The 17,617-nt window shown below is 56.0% G+C and overlaps 1 protein-coding gene across 5 annotated transcripts in view; it reads right to left on the minus strand.

Moving 5' to 3' along the window:
• Window positions 1–733: 733 nt before the first annotated feature.
• The window catches only part of LOC140207315 (C-type lectin domain family 17, member A-like), a 94,984-nt gene continuing 78,100 nt past the window's right edge, over window positions 734–17,617 (minus strand). For all 5 annotated transcript variants that reach the window (XM_072275821.1, XM_072275823.1, XM_072275822.1 and 2 more), the window contains 3 exons: window positions 2,395–2,537; window positions 1,774–1,835; window positions 734–1,468 (listed from right to left, as the gene is read on the minus strand). In XM_072275821.1, coding sequence (XP_072131922.1) covers window positions 1,270–1,468; window positions 1,774–1,835; window positions 2,395–2,537 — 404 coding nt within the window. In that variant the 3' untranslated portion in view covers window positions 734–1,269. The remainder of the gene's footprint in view (window positions 1,469–1,773; window positions 1,836–2,394; window positions 2,538–17,617) is intronic.

The following is a 17,617-nucleotide window of genomic DNA, read 5'->3' on the forward strand; positions in this document are numbered from 1 at the left end:
ACCGCTGTAAAACGATATTCCCGTGACAGATCACTATCGGTAATAATTCCTATGTGCATTTGGAAAGACACGTCGGACAAGACCTACGGCGACTGTTATCTCGTTTTACCAGCGTGAACCCTGTGGAATATTTTGTACTTACCTTTTCTCTACGTTTTACCTTGGATTACAAATGTCTCTCCCCAATAATTTATTTCGTGGATTACTGAACATTCCTGCTTTTCCATCTAAAGACGCTAAGCCTTTTCCCCCAAACTCAATAGTTAGGTTTACACACTTGTCTGCACATAACACCGTTAACTTTTGTTTATCTTGTTAAAGTTACTACATTATAAGTAGTTACCAATAAAGATAGTGGTTTTAACATCATACCAGACTCGCACATTTCTACGGCTGTACGGTGTCGAGCATTCTGGCTTGTCGCATGGCCGACTGGTTTGGACGCTGCAACGCAGAGGGTCGCCATAGACCATAGAAGGTTCTGGACTCAGCCAGCTCCATAACGGACGCAACCCTCTCCTCCATCGTGGACACGTTGAAGAAGGAATGCCTCGGGAAGACCGCATCCATCAGCGAGGACCATCTCCCGCCGGGAATTGCCCTGTGCTCATCGGTACCATCGGGGAGGGGTACAGGAGCCGGGAAACTCAACAATTTACAAGCAGTTCTTTCCCTTCCGTCATCAGATTGCGAACGCTCCCTGAACACTTAAACACTCTCTCGGTAATCACCGCTTTGCAGTATTTATTAATTTTCCCAATTTTCGAGATGTTTACATCTTTGCACCGCGCTGAAGCCACGTTGTGGTTGTACAAAAGGTCGGCGAGGCCGCGCTGGGAGTACGGTGTTCAGTTCTGGTCGCCCCGCTGTAGGAAAGATGCCACTGAGCTGGAAAGAGTGCAGAGGGAGATTTAGGAGGATGTTTCCGGGACTCAAGGGTCTGAGTTCTGGAGAGAAGGCAAGAAGGATCGGACTTTGTTCCTTGGAGAGTAGGTATGAAGCCTACGGGGAGAAGCGGAATGAACTGGGAATAAGAAGGGCAGAGAGAGAAGAGGGGTGGAAAGGGGGAATAAATGGGGGAAGAGGGAGAAGCGGGGCAGGGAGGGGAGAAGAGTAGTTCAGATGGGGAGAGGGAGAGTAGTGGGGGACAATGTGGATGCGAGTAGAGGAGGAGAATAGGGTAGCAGGGAGGGGCAGAGAGGGTGAGAGGGGATGACATTATGAGTGTTTCAGAGTCGGGTAGATTGAATGGGGAGAAGAAGGGTGTAGTCACTTGATTGAAGTCGGCCCGACAGGCTGTTGACAGAGACCTTGGACCTCTTCAGGAATATCCGGGTATAAATATTCAGACTTCTCGCAGATAAATCTGTATTCCTTTTGGCAATCGTAACTCCATGCGTACGAGTCGCACTTACTGCAGGTGGCCCATCCATACTTCACCTTGTACAGAAGGTAAGAGGCGACGTTCCTATGAGAGGTTAAAACAATTTCAACGGAGTCAGCAGACAACCGGTGACCGTCGCCAAACTAATCCAACTCATGTCCCCACAGCCCCATGTCAGTCTCTGAACTAATTCCATGATACCCTGCTCTCCCCACAGCCCCGAGTACATCGCCGTATGAATCCCACTGCACCGCTCTTTCCTAAAATCCCGAGTCAGTTCCCAAATTAATCTCACTGCACAGCCCTCTCCCGACAACGCTGTGTCAGTCAACCAACTAACCGCACTGGCCCACTCCCACACCACAGACCAGCAACAGTCCAAAGCTCACCCGTTTGCGCATTTTCCAATCCAGTAAGCTGTGTATCGAGAGACATCATTGGAAACAAAAGTCTGTGAAATTAAATCCCTTCATTAATGTTTAGAACCAGACTCTCGCAATGCCTGTCCATGTGAAGGGACGGTACAGAGGGGAAATCACCCAGTGCCTGCCCCGGGAGTGTGTGATGGGACGGTGTGGAGAGAGATTCACTTTGTGTGTCTGACCCCGGGAGTTTGTGATCGGAAGGAGCGGAGAGAGATTCACTCTGTGTGTGACCCCGTGAGTGTGTGATGGGGCGGTCAGGAAAGAGATTCACTCTGTGTCTAATCCCGGGAGTGTGTGATGGAACGGCTTTGAGTGAGCTTCACGGTGACTGACCACGGGAGTGTGGACGGGACGGTGTGTAGGGAGCTTCACTTTGTCTCTGATCCCAGTAGTCTTTGATGCAACAGTGTTGAGAGAGATTCTCGGTCTCTGACCCCGGAAGTTTGTGACGGGACGCTGTGGAAGGAGCTTCACCCTGTGTCTCATACCAGCAGTGTGTGGTGAGATGGTGTGAAGGAAACTCCACTGTGCGTCACACCCCGGGAGTTCTTGACTGTTGATCTCTCTTCCCACGGTAAAACATACCTTTTCCATGTTTGAATTTATTTCCATGAGCCTTGCATCAAATTTTGAACAATGTTCCCTCGCTCCATCATAAGATTTTACGGACGTGGATATAAAATAACACCGGCCTTCCGTTTCAGTCCAGTCCGGGGGACACGTTTGCTCTGAAACTCAGGAACAGGAAACAGTGAATCTTCCTCCATTAATCCCGTTGCGCCGACTGGGTTCAGAAAAAGTCAATCTCCCTCCACACCGTCCCATTGCACACTCCACAGGTCAAACACAGATTGAATCTCCCTGCGCATCGTCCCATCACACACTTCCGTGGTGAGACACAAAGTGAATCTCCCTCCGCACCGTCTCATCACACACTCCCGGGGTCAGAAAAAGAGTGAGTCTCCCTCCACACCGTCCCATCACACACTCTCGGGGTCAGACACAGAGTGAACCTCCCTCTACACCATCCCATCACACACGTCTGGGGTCAGGCACAGATTGAGTCTCCCGCCGCAAAGCCGCATCACACACTCCCGGAGTCAGACACAGAGTGAAGCTCCCTCCGCACCGTCCCATCACACACGTCTGTGGTCAGACACAGAATGAAGCTCCCTCCACGCCGTCCCATCACACACTCCCCCGGTCAGACACAGACTGAATCTCCCTCCGCACCGTCCCATCACACACTACCGGGGTCAGACACAGAGTGAATCTCCCTCCACACCGTCCCATCACACACTCCCCGGGTCAGACACAGAGTGAATTTCCCTCTACACCGTCCCATCACACACTCCCTGGGTCAGGCACAGAGTGAATGTCCCTCCACACGTTCCGATCACACACTCCCGGGGTCAGACACAGAGTTTCGCTCCCTCTACAAAGCTTCGTCACGAACTGCCTTGGTCAGACACAGAGTGAATCTCCCTCTACACCGTCCCATCACACACTTCCGGGGTCAGACACAGAGTGAAGGTCCCTCCACACGTTCCGATCACACACTCCCGTGGTCAGACTCAGAGTGAATCTCCCTCTCCACCGTCCCATCACAGACTCCTGGGGTCAGACACAGAGTGAAGCCCCCTCTGCAACGTCCCATCACTCACTCCCGGATTGAGACACAGAGTGAAGCCCCCTCTGCAACGTCCCATCACTCACTCCCGGATTGAGACACAGAGTGAAGCCCACTCTACACCGTCCCATCACACACTGCCGGGGTCAGACACAGGGTGAACCTCCCTCCACACCGTCCGATCACACACTCCTGGGGTCAGACACAGAGTGAATCTCCCTCCACACCGTCCCATCACACACTCCAGGGGTCAGACACAGAGTGAATCTCACTCCACACCGTCCCATCACACACTCCCGGGGTCAGACACACAGTGAATCTCCCTCCACACCGTCCCATCACACACTCCCGGAGCAGACAAAGAGTGAATCTCCCTCCACACTGTCCCATCACACACACCCGGTGTCAGACACAGGGTGAATCTCCCTCCACACTGTCCCATCACACACTCCCGAGGTCAGACACAGAGTGAATCTCCCTCCACACGTTCCGATCACACACTCCCGGGATCAGGCACAGAGTGAAGCTCCCTCCACACGTTCCGATCACACACTCCCGGGGTCAGACACGGAGTTTCGCTCCCTCTACAAAGCTTCGTCACAAACTGCCTTGATCAGACACAGAGTGAATCTCGCTGCCCACCGTCCCATCAAACACTCCCGGGGTCAGACACAGACTGAATCTCCCTCCACAGCATCCCATCACACACTCCCGGGATCAGACACAGAGTGAATCTCCCTCCACACGTTCCGATCACACACTCCCGGGGTCAGACACAGACTGAATCTCCCTCCACAGCATCCCATCACACACTCCCGGGGTCAGACACAGAGTGAATCTCCCTCCACACGTTCCGATCACACACTCCCGGGGTCAAACACAGACTGAATCTCCCTCTACACCGTCCCATCACACACTCCCGGGGTCATACACAGCGTGAAGCTCCCTCCACACGTTCCGATCACACACTCCCGGGGTCAGACACAGAGTGAATCTGTCTCCGCACTGTCCCATCACACAATCCCCGGGTCAGACACAGAGTGAATTTCCCTCTACACCGTCCCATCACACACTCCCTGGGTCAGGCACAGAGTGAATGTCCCTCCACACGTTCCGATCACACACTCCCGGGGTCAGACACAGAGTTTCGCTCCCTCTACAAAGCTTCGTCACGAACTGCCTTGGTCAGACACAGAGTGAATCTCCCTCTACACCGTCCCATCACACACTCCCGGGGTCAGACACAGAGTGAAGCCCCCTCTGCAACGTCCCATCACTCACTCCCGGATTGAGACACAGAGTGAAGCCCCCTCTGCAACGTCCCATCACTCACTCCAGGGGTCAGACACAGAGTGAATCTCACTCCACACCGTCCCATCACACACTCCCGGGGTCAGACACACAGTGAATCTCCCTCCACACCGTCCCATCACACACTCCCGGAGTCAGACAAAGAGTGAATCTCCCTCCACACTGTCCCATCACACACACCCGGTGTCAGACACAGGGTGAATCTCCCTCCACACTGTCCCATCACACACTCCCGGGGTCAGACACAGAGTGAATCTCCCTCCACACGTTCCGATCACACACTCCCGGGGTCAGACACAGAGTGAATCTCCCTCCACACCGTCCCATCACACACTCCAGGGGTCAGACACAGAGCGAATCTCAGTCCACACCGTCCCATCACACACTCCCGGGGTCAGACACACAGTGAATCTCCCTCCACACCGTCCCATCACACACTCCCGGAGTCAGACAAAGAGTGAATCTCCCTCCACACTGTCCCATCACACACACCCGGTGTCAGACACAGGGTGAATCTCCCTCCACACCGTCCCATCACACACTCCCGGGGTCAGACACAGAGTGAATCTCCCTCCACACGTTCCGATCACACACTCCCGGGATCAGGCACAGAGTGAAGCTCCCTCCACACGTTCCGATCACACACTCATGGGGTCAGACACAGAGTTTCGCTCCCTCTACAAAGCTTCGTCACAAACTGCCTTGGTCAGACACAGAGTGAATCTCGCTGCCCACCGTCCCATCAAACACTCCCGGGGTCAGACACAGACTGAATCTCCCTCCACAGCATCCCATCACACACTCCCGGGGTCAGACACAGAGTGAATCTCCCTCCACACGTTCCGATCACACACTCCCGGGGTCAGACACAGACTGAATCTCCCTCCACAGCATCCCATCACACACTCCCGGGGTCAGACACAGAGTGAATCTCCCTCCACACGTTCCGATCACACGCTCCAGTGGTCACACACAGACTGAATCTCCGGCCACACCGTAGCATCACACACTCCCGGGGTCAGACACAGAGTGAAGGTCTCTCTACACTGTCCAATCACACACTCCCCGGATCAGACACAGACTGAATCTCCCTCTATACCGTCCCATCACACACTCCCGGGGTCATACACAGAGTGAAGCTCCCTCCACACGTTCCGATCAAACACTCCCGGGGTCAGACACAGAGTGAATCTGCCTCCACACTGTACCATCACACACTCCCCGGGTCAGACACAGAGTGAATTTCCCTCTACGCCGTCCCATCACACACTCCCTGGGTCAGGCACAGAGTGAATGTCCCTCCACACGTTCCGATCACACACTCCCGGGGTCAGACACAGAGTTTCGCTCCCTCTACAAAGCTTGGTCACGAACTGCCTTGGTCAGACACAGAGTGAATCTCCCTCCACACCGTCCCATCACACACTTCCGGGGTCAGACACAGAGTGAAGGTCCCTCCACACGTTCCGATCACACCACTCCCGTGGTCAGACTCAGAGTGAATCTCCCTCTCCACCGTCCCATCACAGACTCCTGGGGTCAGACACAGAGTGAAGCCCCCTCTGCAACGTCCCATCACTCACTCCCGGATTGAGACACAGAGTGAAGCCCCCTCTGCAACGTCCCCATCACTCACTCCCGGATTGAGACACAGAGTGAAGCCCACTCTACACCGTCCCATCACACACTGCCGGGGTCAGACACAGGGTGAACCTCCCTCCACACCGTCCGATCACACACTCCTGGGGTCAGACACAGAGTGAATCTCCCTCCACACCGTCCCATCACACACTCCAGGGGTCAGACACAGAGTGAATCTCACTCCACACCGTCCCATCACACACTCCCGGGGTCAGACACACAGTGAATCTCCCTCCACACCGTCCCATCACACACTCCCGGAGCAGACAAAGAGTGAATCTCCCTCCACACTGTCCCATCACACACACCCGGTGTCAGACACAGGGTGAATCTCCCTCCACACTGTCCCATCACACACTCCCGAGGTCAGACACAGACGTGAATCTCCCTCCACACGTTCCGATCACACACTCCCGGGATCAGGCACAGAGTGAAGCTCCCTCCACACGTTCCGATCACACACTCCCGGGTCAGACACGGAGTTTCGCTCCCTCTACAAAGCTTCGTCACAAACTGCCTTGATCAGACACAGAGTGAATCTCGCTGCCCACCGTCCCCATCAAACACTCCCGGGGTCAGACACAGACTGAATCTCCCTCCACAGCATCCCATCACACACTCCCGGGATCAGACACAGAGTGAATCTCCGTCCACACGTTCCGATCACACACTCCCGGGGTCAGACACAGACTGAATCTCCCCACCACAGCATCCCATCACACACTCCCGGGGTCAGACACAGAGTGAATCTCCCTCCACACGTTCCGATCACACACTCCCGGGGTCAAACACAGACTGAATCTCCCTCTACACCGTCCCATCACACACTCCCGGGTCATACACAGCGTGAAGCTCCCTCCACACGTCCGATCACACACTCCCGGGGTCAGACACAGAGTGAATCTGTCTCCGGCACTGTCCCATCACACAATCCCCGGGTCAGACACAGAGTGAATTTCCCTCTACACCGTCCCATCACACACTCCCTGGGTCAGGCACAGAGTGAATGTCCCTCCACACGTTCCGATCACACACTCCCGGGGTCAGACACAGAGTTTCGCTCCCTCTACAAAGCTTCGTCACGAAATGCCTTGGTCAGACACAGAGTGAATCTCCCTCTACACCGTCCCATCACACACTCCCGGGGTCAGACACAGAGTGAAGCCCCCTCTGCAACGTCCCATCACTCACTCCCGGATTGAGACACAGAGTGAAGCCCCCTCTGCAACGTCCCATCACTCACTCCAGGGGTCAGACACAGAGTGAATCTCACTCCACACCGTCCCATCACACACTCCCGGGGTCAGACACACAGTGAATCTCCCTCCACACCGTCCCATCACACACTCCCGGAGTCAGACAAAGAGTGAATCTCCCTCCACACTGTCCCATCACACACACCCGGTGTCAGACACAGGGTGAATCTCCCTCCACACTGTCCCATCACACACTCCCGGGGTCAGACACAGAGTGAATCTCCTCCACACGTTCCGATCACACACTCCCGGGGTCAGACACAGAGTGAATCTCCCTCCACACCGTCCCATCACACACTCCAGGGGTCAGACACAGAGCGAATCTCAGTCCACACCGTCCATCACACACTCCCGGGGTCAGACACACAGTGAATCTCCCTCCACACCGTCCCATCACACACCTCCCGGAGTCAGACAAAGAGTGAATCTCCCTCCACACTGTCCCATCACACACACCCGGTGTCAGACACAGGGTGAATCTCCCTCCACACCGTCCCATCACACACTCCCGGGGTCAGACACAGAGTGAATCTCCCTCCACACGTTCCGATCACACACTCCCGGGATCAGGCACAGAGTGAAGCTCCCTCCACACGTTCCGATCACACCACTCATGGGGTCAGACACAGAGTTTCGCTCCCTCTACAAAGCTTCGTCACAAACTGCCTTGGTCAGACACAGAGTGAATCTCGCTGCCCACCGTCCCATCAAACACTCCCGGGTCAGACACAGACTGAATCTCCCTCCACAGCATCCCATCACACACTCCCGGGGTCAGACACAGAGTGAATCTCCCTCCCACACGTTCCGATCACACACTCCCGGGGTCAGACACAGACTGAATCTCCCTCCACAGCATCCCATCACCACACTCCCGGGGTCAGACACAGAGTGAATCTCCCTCCACACGTTCCGATCACACGCTCCAGTGGTCACACACAGACTGAATCTCCGGCCACACCGAGCATCACACACTCCCGGGGTCAGACACAGAGTGAAGGTCTCTCTACACTGTCCAATCACACACTCCCCGGATCAGACACAGACTGAATCTCCCTCTATACCGTCCCATCACACACTCCCGGGGTCATACACAGAGTGAAGCTCCCTCCACACGTTCCGATCAAACACTCCCGGGGTCAGACACAGAGTGAATCTGCCTCCACACTGTACCATCACACACTCCCTGGGTCAGACACAGAGTGAATTTCCCTCTACGCGTCCCATCACACACTCCCTGGTCAGGCACAGAGTGAATGTCCCCTCCACACGTTCCGATCACACACTCCCCGGGGTCAGACACAGAGTTTCGCTCCCTCTACAAAGCTGGTCACGAACTGCCTTGGTCAGACACAGAGTGAATCTCCCTCCACACCGTCCCATCACACACTTCCGGGGTCAGACACAGAGTGAAGGTCCCTCCACACGTTCCGATCACACACTCCCGTGGTCAGACTCAGAGTGAATCTCCCTCTCCACCGTCCCATCACAGACTCCTGGGTCAGACACAGAGTGAAGCCCCCTCTGCAACGTCCCATCACTCCTCCCGGATTGAGACACAGAGTGAAGCCCCCTCTGCAACGTCCCATCACTCACTCCCGGATTGAGACACAGAGTGAAGCCCACTCTACACCGTCCCATCACACACTGCCGGGGTCAGACACAGGGTGAACCTCCCTCCACACCGTCCGATCACACACTCCTGGGTCAGACACAGAGTGAATCTCCCTCCACACCGTCCCATCACACACTCCAGGGGTCAGACACAGAGTGAATCTCACTCCACACCGTCCCATCACACACTCCCGGGGTCAGACACACAGTGAATCTCCCTCCACACCGTCCCATCACACACTCCCGGAGCAGACAAAGAGTGAATCTCCCTCCACACTGTCCCATCACACACCCGGTGTCAGACACAGGGTGAATCTCCCTCCACACTGTCCCATCACACACTCCGAGGTCAGACACAGAGTGAATCTCCCTCCACACGTTCCGATCACACACTCCCGGGATCAGGCACAGAGTGAAGCTCCCTCCACACGTTCCGATCACACACTCCCGGGTCAGACACGGAGTTTCGCTCCCTCTACAAAGCTTCGTCACAACTGCCTTGATCAGACACAGAGTGAATCTCGCTGCCCACCGTCCCATCAAACACTCCGGGGTCAGACACAGACTGAATCTCCCTCCACAGCATCCCATCACACACTCCCGGGATCAGACACAGAGTGAATCTCCCTCCACACGTTCCGATCACACACTCCCGGGGTCAGACACAGACTGAATCTCCCTCCACAGCATCCATCACACACTCCCGGGGTCAGACACAGAGTGAATCTCCCTCCACACGTTCCGATCACACACTCCCGGGGTCAGACACAGACTGAATCTCCCTCCACACCGTCCCATCACACACTCCCGGGAGCAGACACAGAGTGAAGGTCTCTCTACACTGTCCAATCACACACTCCCCGGATCAGACACAGACTGAATATCCCTCTACACCGTCCCATCACACACTCCCGGGGTCATACACAGAGTGAAGCTCCCTCCACACGTTCCGATCACACACTCCCGGGGTCAGACACAGAGTGAATCTGCCTCCGCACTGTTCCCATCACACACTCCCCGGGTCAGACACAGAGTGAATTTCCCTCTACACCGTCCCATCACACACTCCCTGGGTCAGACACAGAGTTTCGCTCCATCTACAAAGCTTCGTCACGAACTGCCTTGGTCAGACACAGAGTGAATCTCCCTCTACACCGTCCCATCACACACTTCCGGGTTTAGACACAGAGTGAAGCTCCCTCCACACCGTCCCATCACACACTCCCGGGTCAGACACAAAGTGAATCTCCCTCCACACGGTCCCATCACACACTCCCGTGATCAGACACAGAGTGAAGCTCCCTCTACACCGTCCCATAACACACTCCCGGAATCAGACACAGAGTGAATCGCCCTCCACATCATCCCATCACACACTCCCGGGGTCAGGCACAGAGTGAATCTCCCTCCACACTGTCCCTTCACACACTCCCGGGGTCAGACACAGACTGAATCTCCCTCCACACAGTCCCATCACACACTCCCGGGAGCAGACACAGAGTGAAGGTCTCTCTACACTGTCCAATCACACACTCCCCGGATCAGACACAGACTGAATCTCCCTCTACACCGTCCCATCACACACTCCCGGGGTCATACACAGAGTGAAGCTCCCTCCACACGTTCCGATCACACACTCCCGGGGTCAGAAACAGAGTGAATCTGCCTCCGCACTTTCCCATCACACACTCCCCGGGTCAGACACAGAGTGAATTTCCCTCTACACCGTCCCATCACACACTCCCGGGTCAGACACAGAGTGAATCTCCCTCTACACCGTCCCATCACACACTCCCGGAATCAGACACAGAGTGAATCGCCCTCCACATCATCCCATCACACACTCCCGGGGTCAGGCACAGAGTGAATCTCCCTCCACACTGTCCCTTCACACACTCCCGGGGTCAGACACAGAGTGAAGCTCCCTCCACACGTTCCGATCACACACTCCCGTGGTCAGACACAGAGTTTCGCTCCCTCTACAAAGCTTCGTCACGAACTGCCTTGGTCAGACACAGAGTGAAGCTCCCTCCACACCGTCCCATAACAGACTCCCGGAATCAGACACAGAGTAAATCGCCCTCCACATCATCCCATCACACACTCCCGGGGTCAAGCACAGAGTGAATCTCCCTCCACACTGTCCCTTCACACACTCCCGGGGTCAGACACAGAGTGAAGCTCCCTCCACACGTTCCGATCACACACTCCCGTGGTCAGACACAGAGTTTCGCTCCCTCTACAAAGCTTCGTCACGAACTGCCTTGGTCAGACGCAGAGTGAATCTCCCTCCACACTGCCCCATCACACACTCCCGGGGCCAGACACAGAGTGAATCTCCCTCCACACCGTCCCATCACACACTCCAGGGGTCAGACACAGAGTGAATCTCCCTCCACACCGTCCCATCCAACACTCCCGGGGTCAGACACAGACTGAAGGTCCCTCCGCACGTTCCGATCACACACTCCCGTGGCCAGACACGGAATGAATTTCCCTCTACACCGTCCCATCACACACTCCCTGGGTCAGGCACAGAGTGAATGTCCCTCCACACGTTCCGATCACACACTCCCGGAGTCAGACACAGAGTTTCGCTCCCTCTACAAAGCTTCGTCACGAACTGCCTTGGTCAGACACAGAGTGAATCTCCCTCTACACCGTCCCATCACACACTTCCGGGTTCAGACACAGAGTGAAGCTCCCTCCACACCGTCCCATCACACACTCCCGGGTCAGACACAAAGTGAATCTCCCTCCACACGGTCCCATCACACACTCCCGTGATCAGACACAGAGTGAAGCTCCCTCTACACCGTCCCATAACACACTCCCGGAATCAGAAACAGAGTGAATCGCCCTCCACATCATCCCATCACACACTCCCGGGGTCAGGCACAGAGTGAATCTCCCTCCACACTGTCCCTTCACACACTCCCGGGGTCAGACACAGACTGAATCTCCCTCCACACCGTCCCATCACACACTCCCGGGAGCAGACACAGAGTGAAGGTCTCTCTACACTGTCCAATCACACACTCCCCGGATCAGACACAGACTGAATCTCCCTCTACACCGTCCCATCACACACTCCCGGGGTCATACACAGAGTGAAGCTCCCTCCACACGTTCCGATCACACACTCCCGGGGTCATACACAGAGTGAAGCTCCCTCCACACGTTCCGATCACACACTCCCCGGGTCAGACACAGAGTGAATCTCCCTCCACACTGTCCCTTCACACACTCCCGGGGTCAGACACAGAGTGAAGCTCCCTCCACACGTTCCGATCACACACTCCCGTGGTCAGACACAGAGTTTCGCTCCCTCTACAAAGCTTCGTCACGAACTGCCTTGGTCAGACACAGAGTGAAGCTCCCTCCACACCGTCCCATAACAGACTCCCGGAATCAGACACAGAGTAAATCGCCCTCCACATCATCCCATCACACACTCCCGGGGTCAAGCACAGAGTGAATCTCCCTCCACACTGTCCCTTCACACACTCCCGGGGTCAGACACAGAGTGAAGCTCCCTCCACACGTTCCGATCACACACTCCCGTGGTCAGACACAGAGTTTCGCTCCCTCTACAAAGCTTCGTCACGAACTGCCTTGGTCAGACGCAGAGTGAATCTCCCTCCACACTGCCCCATCACACACTCCCGGGGCCAGAGACACAGAGTGAATCTCCCTCCACACCGTCCCATCACACACTCCAGGGGTCAGACACAGAGTGAATCTCCCTCCACACCGTCCCATCCAACACTCCCGGGGTCAGACACAGACTGAAGGTCCCTCCGCACGTTCCGATCACACACTCCCGTGGTCAGACACGGAATGAATCTCCCTCTCCACCGTCCCATCACAGACTCCTGGGGTCAGACACAGAGTGAAGCCCCCTCTGCAACGTCCCATCACTCACTCCCGGATTGAGACACAGAGCAAAGCCCACTCTACACCGTCCCATCACACACTGCCGGGGTCAGACACAGGGTGAATCTCCCTCCACACCGTCCGATCACACACTCCGGGGTCAGACACAGAGTGAATCTCCCTCCACACCGTCCCATCACACACTCCAGGGGTCAGACACAGAGTGAATCTCACTCCACACCGTCCCATCACACACTCCCGGGGTCAGACACACAGTGAATCTCCCTCCACACCGTCCCATCACACACTCCCGGAGTCAGACAAAGAGTGAATCTCCCTCCACACTGTCCCATCACTCACACCCGGTGTCAGACACAGGGTGAATCTCCCTCCACACTGTCCCATCACACACTCCCGGGGTCAGACACAGACTGAATCTCCCTCCACACGTTCCGATCACACACTCCCGGGATCAGGCACAGAGTGAAGCTCCCTCCACACGTTCCGATCACACACTCCCGGGGTCAGACACAGAGTTTCGCTCCCTCTACAAAGCTTCGTCACAAACTGCCTTGGTCAGACACAGAGTGAATCTCGCTGCCCACCGTCCCATCAAACACTCCCGGGGTCAGACACAGACTGAATCTCCCTCCACAGCATCCCATCACACACTCCCGGGGTCAGACACAGAGTGAATCTCCCTCCACACGTTCCGATCACACACTCCCGGGGTCAGACACAGAGTGAATCTCCCTCCACAGCATCCCATCACACACTTCCGGGGTCAGACACAGAGTGAATCTCCCTCCACACGTTCCGATCACACGCTCCAGTGGTCAGACACAGACTGAATCTCCCTCCACACCGTCCCATCACACACTCCCGGGGTCAGACACAGAGTGAATCTCCCTCCGCACCGTCCCATCACACACTCCGGGAGCAGGCACAGAGTGAAGGTCTCTCTACACTGTCCAATCACACACTCCCCGGATCAGACACAGACTGAATCTCCCTCCACACCGTCCCATCACACACTCCCGGGGTCAGACACAGAGTGAATCTGCCTCCACACTGTCCCATCACACACTCCCCGGTCAGACACAGAGTGAAGCTCCCTCTACACCGTCCCATAACACACTCCCGGAATCAGACACAGAGTGAATCGCCCTCCACATCATCCCATCACACACTCCCGGGGTCAGGCACAGAGTGAATCTCCCTCCACACTGTCCCTTCACACACTCCCGGGGTCAGACACAGACTGAATCTCCCTCCACACCGTCCCATCACACACTCCCGGGAGCAGACACAGAGTGAAGGTCTCTCTACACTGTCCAATCACACACTCCCCGGATCAGACACAGACTGAATCTCCCTCTACACCGTCCCATCACACACTCCCGGGGTCATACACAGAGTGAAGCTCCCTCCACACGTTCCGATCACACACTCCCGGGGTCAGACACAGAGTGAATCTGCCTCCGCACTTTCCCATCACACACTCCCCGGGTCAGACACAGAGTGAATCTCCCTCCACACTGTCCCTTCACACACTCCCGGGGTCAGACACAGAGTGAAGCTCCCTCCACACGTTCCGATCACACACTCCCGTGGTCAGACACAGAGTTTCGCTCCCTCTACAAAGCTTCGTCACGAACTGCCTTGGTCAGACACAGAGTGAAGCTCCCTCCACACCGTCCCATAACAGACTCCCGGAATCAGACACAGAGTAAATCGCCCTCCACATCATCCCATCACACACTCCCGGGGTCAAGCACAGAGTGAATCTCCCTCCACACTGTCCCTTCACACACTCCCGGGGTCAGACACAGAGTGAAGCTCCCTCCACACGTTCCGATCACACACTCCCGTGGTCAGACACAGAGTTTCGCTCCCTCTACAAAGCTTCGTCACGAACTGCCTTGGTCAGACGCAGAGTGAATCTCCCTCCACACTGCCCCATCACACACTCCCGGGGCCAGACACAGAGTGAATCTCCCTCCACACCGTCCCACCACACACTCCAGGGGTCAGACACAGAGTGAATCTCCCTCCACACCGTCCCATCCAACACTCCCGGGGTCAGACACAGACTGAAGGTCCCTCCGCACGTTCCGATCACACACTCCCGTGGTCAGACACGGAATGAATCTCCCTCTCCACCGTCCCATCACAGACTCCTGGGGTCAGACACAGAGTGAAGCCCCCTCTGCAACGTCCCATCACTCACTCCCGGATTGAGACACAGAGCAAAGCCCACTCTACACCGTCCCATCACACACTGCCGGGGTCAGACACAGGGTGAATCTCCCTCCACACCGTCCGATCACACACTCCCGGGGTCAGACACAGAGTGAATCTCCCTCCACACCGTCCCATCACACACTCCAGGGGTCAGACACAGAGTGAATCTCACTCCACACCGTCCCATCACACACTCCCGGGGTCAGACACACAGTGAATCTCCCTCCACACCGTCCCATCACACACTCCCGGAGTCAGACAAAGAGTGAATCTCCCTCCACACTGTCCCATCACTCACACCCGGTGTCAGACACAGGGTGAATCTCCCTCCACACTGTCCCATCACACACTCCCGGGGTCAGACACAGACTGAATCTCCCTCCACACGTTCCGATCACACACTCCCGGGATCAGGCACAGAGTGAAGCTCCCTCCACACGTTCCGATCACACACTCCCGGGGTCAGACACAGAGTTTCGCTCCCTCTACAAAGCTTCGTCACAAACTGCCTTGGTCAGACACAGAGTGAATCTCGCTGCCCACCGTCCCATCAAACACTCCCGGGGTCAGACACAGACTGAATCTCCCTCCACAGCATCCCATCACACACTCCCGGGGTCAGACACAGAGTGAATCTCCCTCCACACGTTCCGATCACACACTCCCGGGGTCAGACACAGAGTGAATCTCCCTCCACAGCATCCCATCACACACTTCCGGGGTCAGACACAGAGTGAATCTCCCTCCACACGTTCCGATCACACGCTCCAGTGGTCAGACACAGACTGAATCTCCCTCCACACCGTCCCATCACACACTCCCGGGGTCAGACACAGAGTGAATCTCCCTCCGCACCGTCCCATCACACACTCCCGGGAGCAGACACAGAGTGAAGGTCTCTCTACACTGTCCAATCACACACTCCCCGGATCAGACACAGACTGAATCTCCCTCCACACCGTCCCATCACACACTCCCGGGGTCAGACACAGAGTGAATCTGCCTCCACACTGTCCCATCACACACTCCCCGGTCAGACGCAGAGTGAATTTCCCTCTACACCGTCCCATCACACACTCCCTGGGTCAGGCACAGAGTGAATGTCCCTCCACACGTTCCGATCACACACTCCCGGGGTCAGACACAGAGTTTCGCTCCCTCTACAAAGCTTCGTCACGAACTGCCTTGGTCAGACACAGAGTGAATCTCCCTCCACACCGTCCCATCACACACTCCCGGGGTCAGACAGAGAGTGAAGGTCCCTACACACGTTCCGATCACACACTCCCGTGGTCAGACACATAGTGAATCTCCCTCTCCGCCGTCCCATCACAGACTCCTGGGGTCAGACACAGAGTGAAGCCCCCTCTGCAACGTCCCATCACTCACTCCCGGATTGAGACACAGAGTGAAGCCCCCTCTGCAACGTCCCATCACTCACTCCCGGATTGAGACACAGAGCAAAGCCCACTCTACACCGTCCCATCACACACTGCCCGGGTCAGACACAGGGTGAATCTCCCTCCACACCGTCCGATCACACACTCCCGTGGTCAGACACAGAGTGAATCTCCCTCCACACCGTCCCATCACACACTCCAGGGGTCAGACACAGAGTGTATCTCACTCCACACCGTCCCATCACACACCCCCGGGGTCAGACACACAGTGAATCTCCCTCCACACCGTCCCATCACACACTCCCGGAGTCAGACAAAGAGTGAATCTCCCTCCACACTGTCCCATCACAGACACCCGGTGTCAGACACAGGGTGAATCTCCCTCCACACTGTCCCATCACACACTCCCGAGGTCAGACTCAGAGTGAATCTCCCTCCACACGTTCCGATCACACACTCCCGGGATCAGGCACAGAGTGAAGCTCCCTCCACACGTTCCGATCACACACTCCCGGGGTCAGACACAGAGTTTCGCTCCCTCTACAAAGCTTCGTCACAAACTGCCTTGATCAGACACAGAGTGAATCTCGCTGCCCACCGTCCCATCAAACACTCCCGGGGTCAGACACAGACTGAATCTCCCTCCACAGCATCCCATCACACACTCCCGGGATCAGACACAGAGTGAATCTCCCTCCACACGTTCCGATCACACACTCCCGGGGTCAGACACAGACTGAATCTCCCTCCACAGCATCCCATCACACACTCCCGGGGTCAGACACAGAGTGAATCTCCCTCCACACGTTCCGATCACACACTCCGGGGGTCAGACA

This window comes from Mobula birostris, chromosome 13, assembly GCF_030028105.1.
Source record: "Mobula birostris isolate sMobBir1 chromosome 13, sMobBir1.hap1, whole genome shotgun sequence".
NCBI lineage: Eukaryota > Metazoa > Chordata > Chondrichthyes > Myliobatiformes > Myliobatidae > Mobula > Mobula birostris.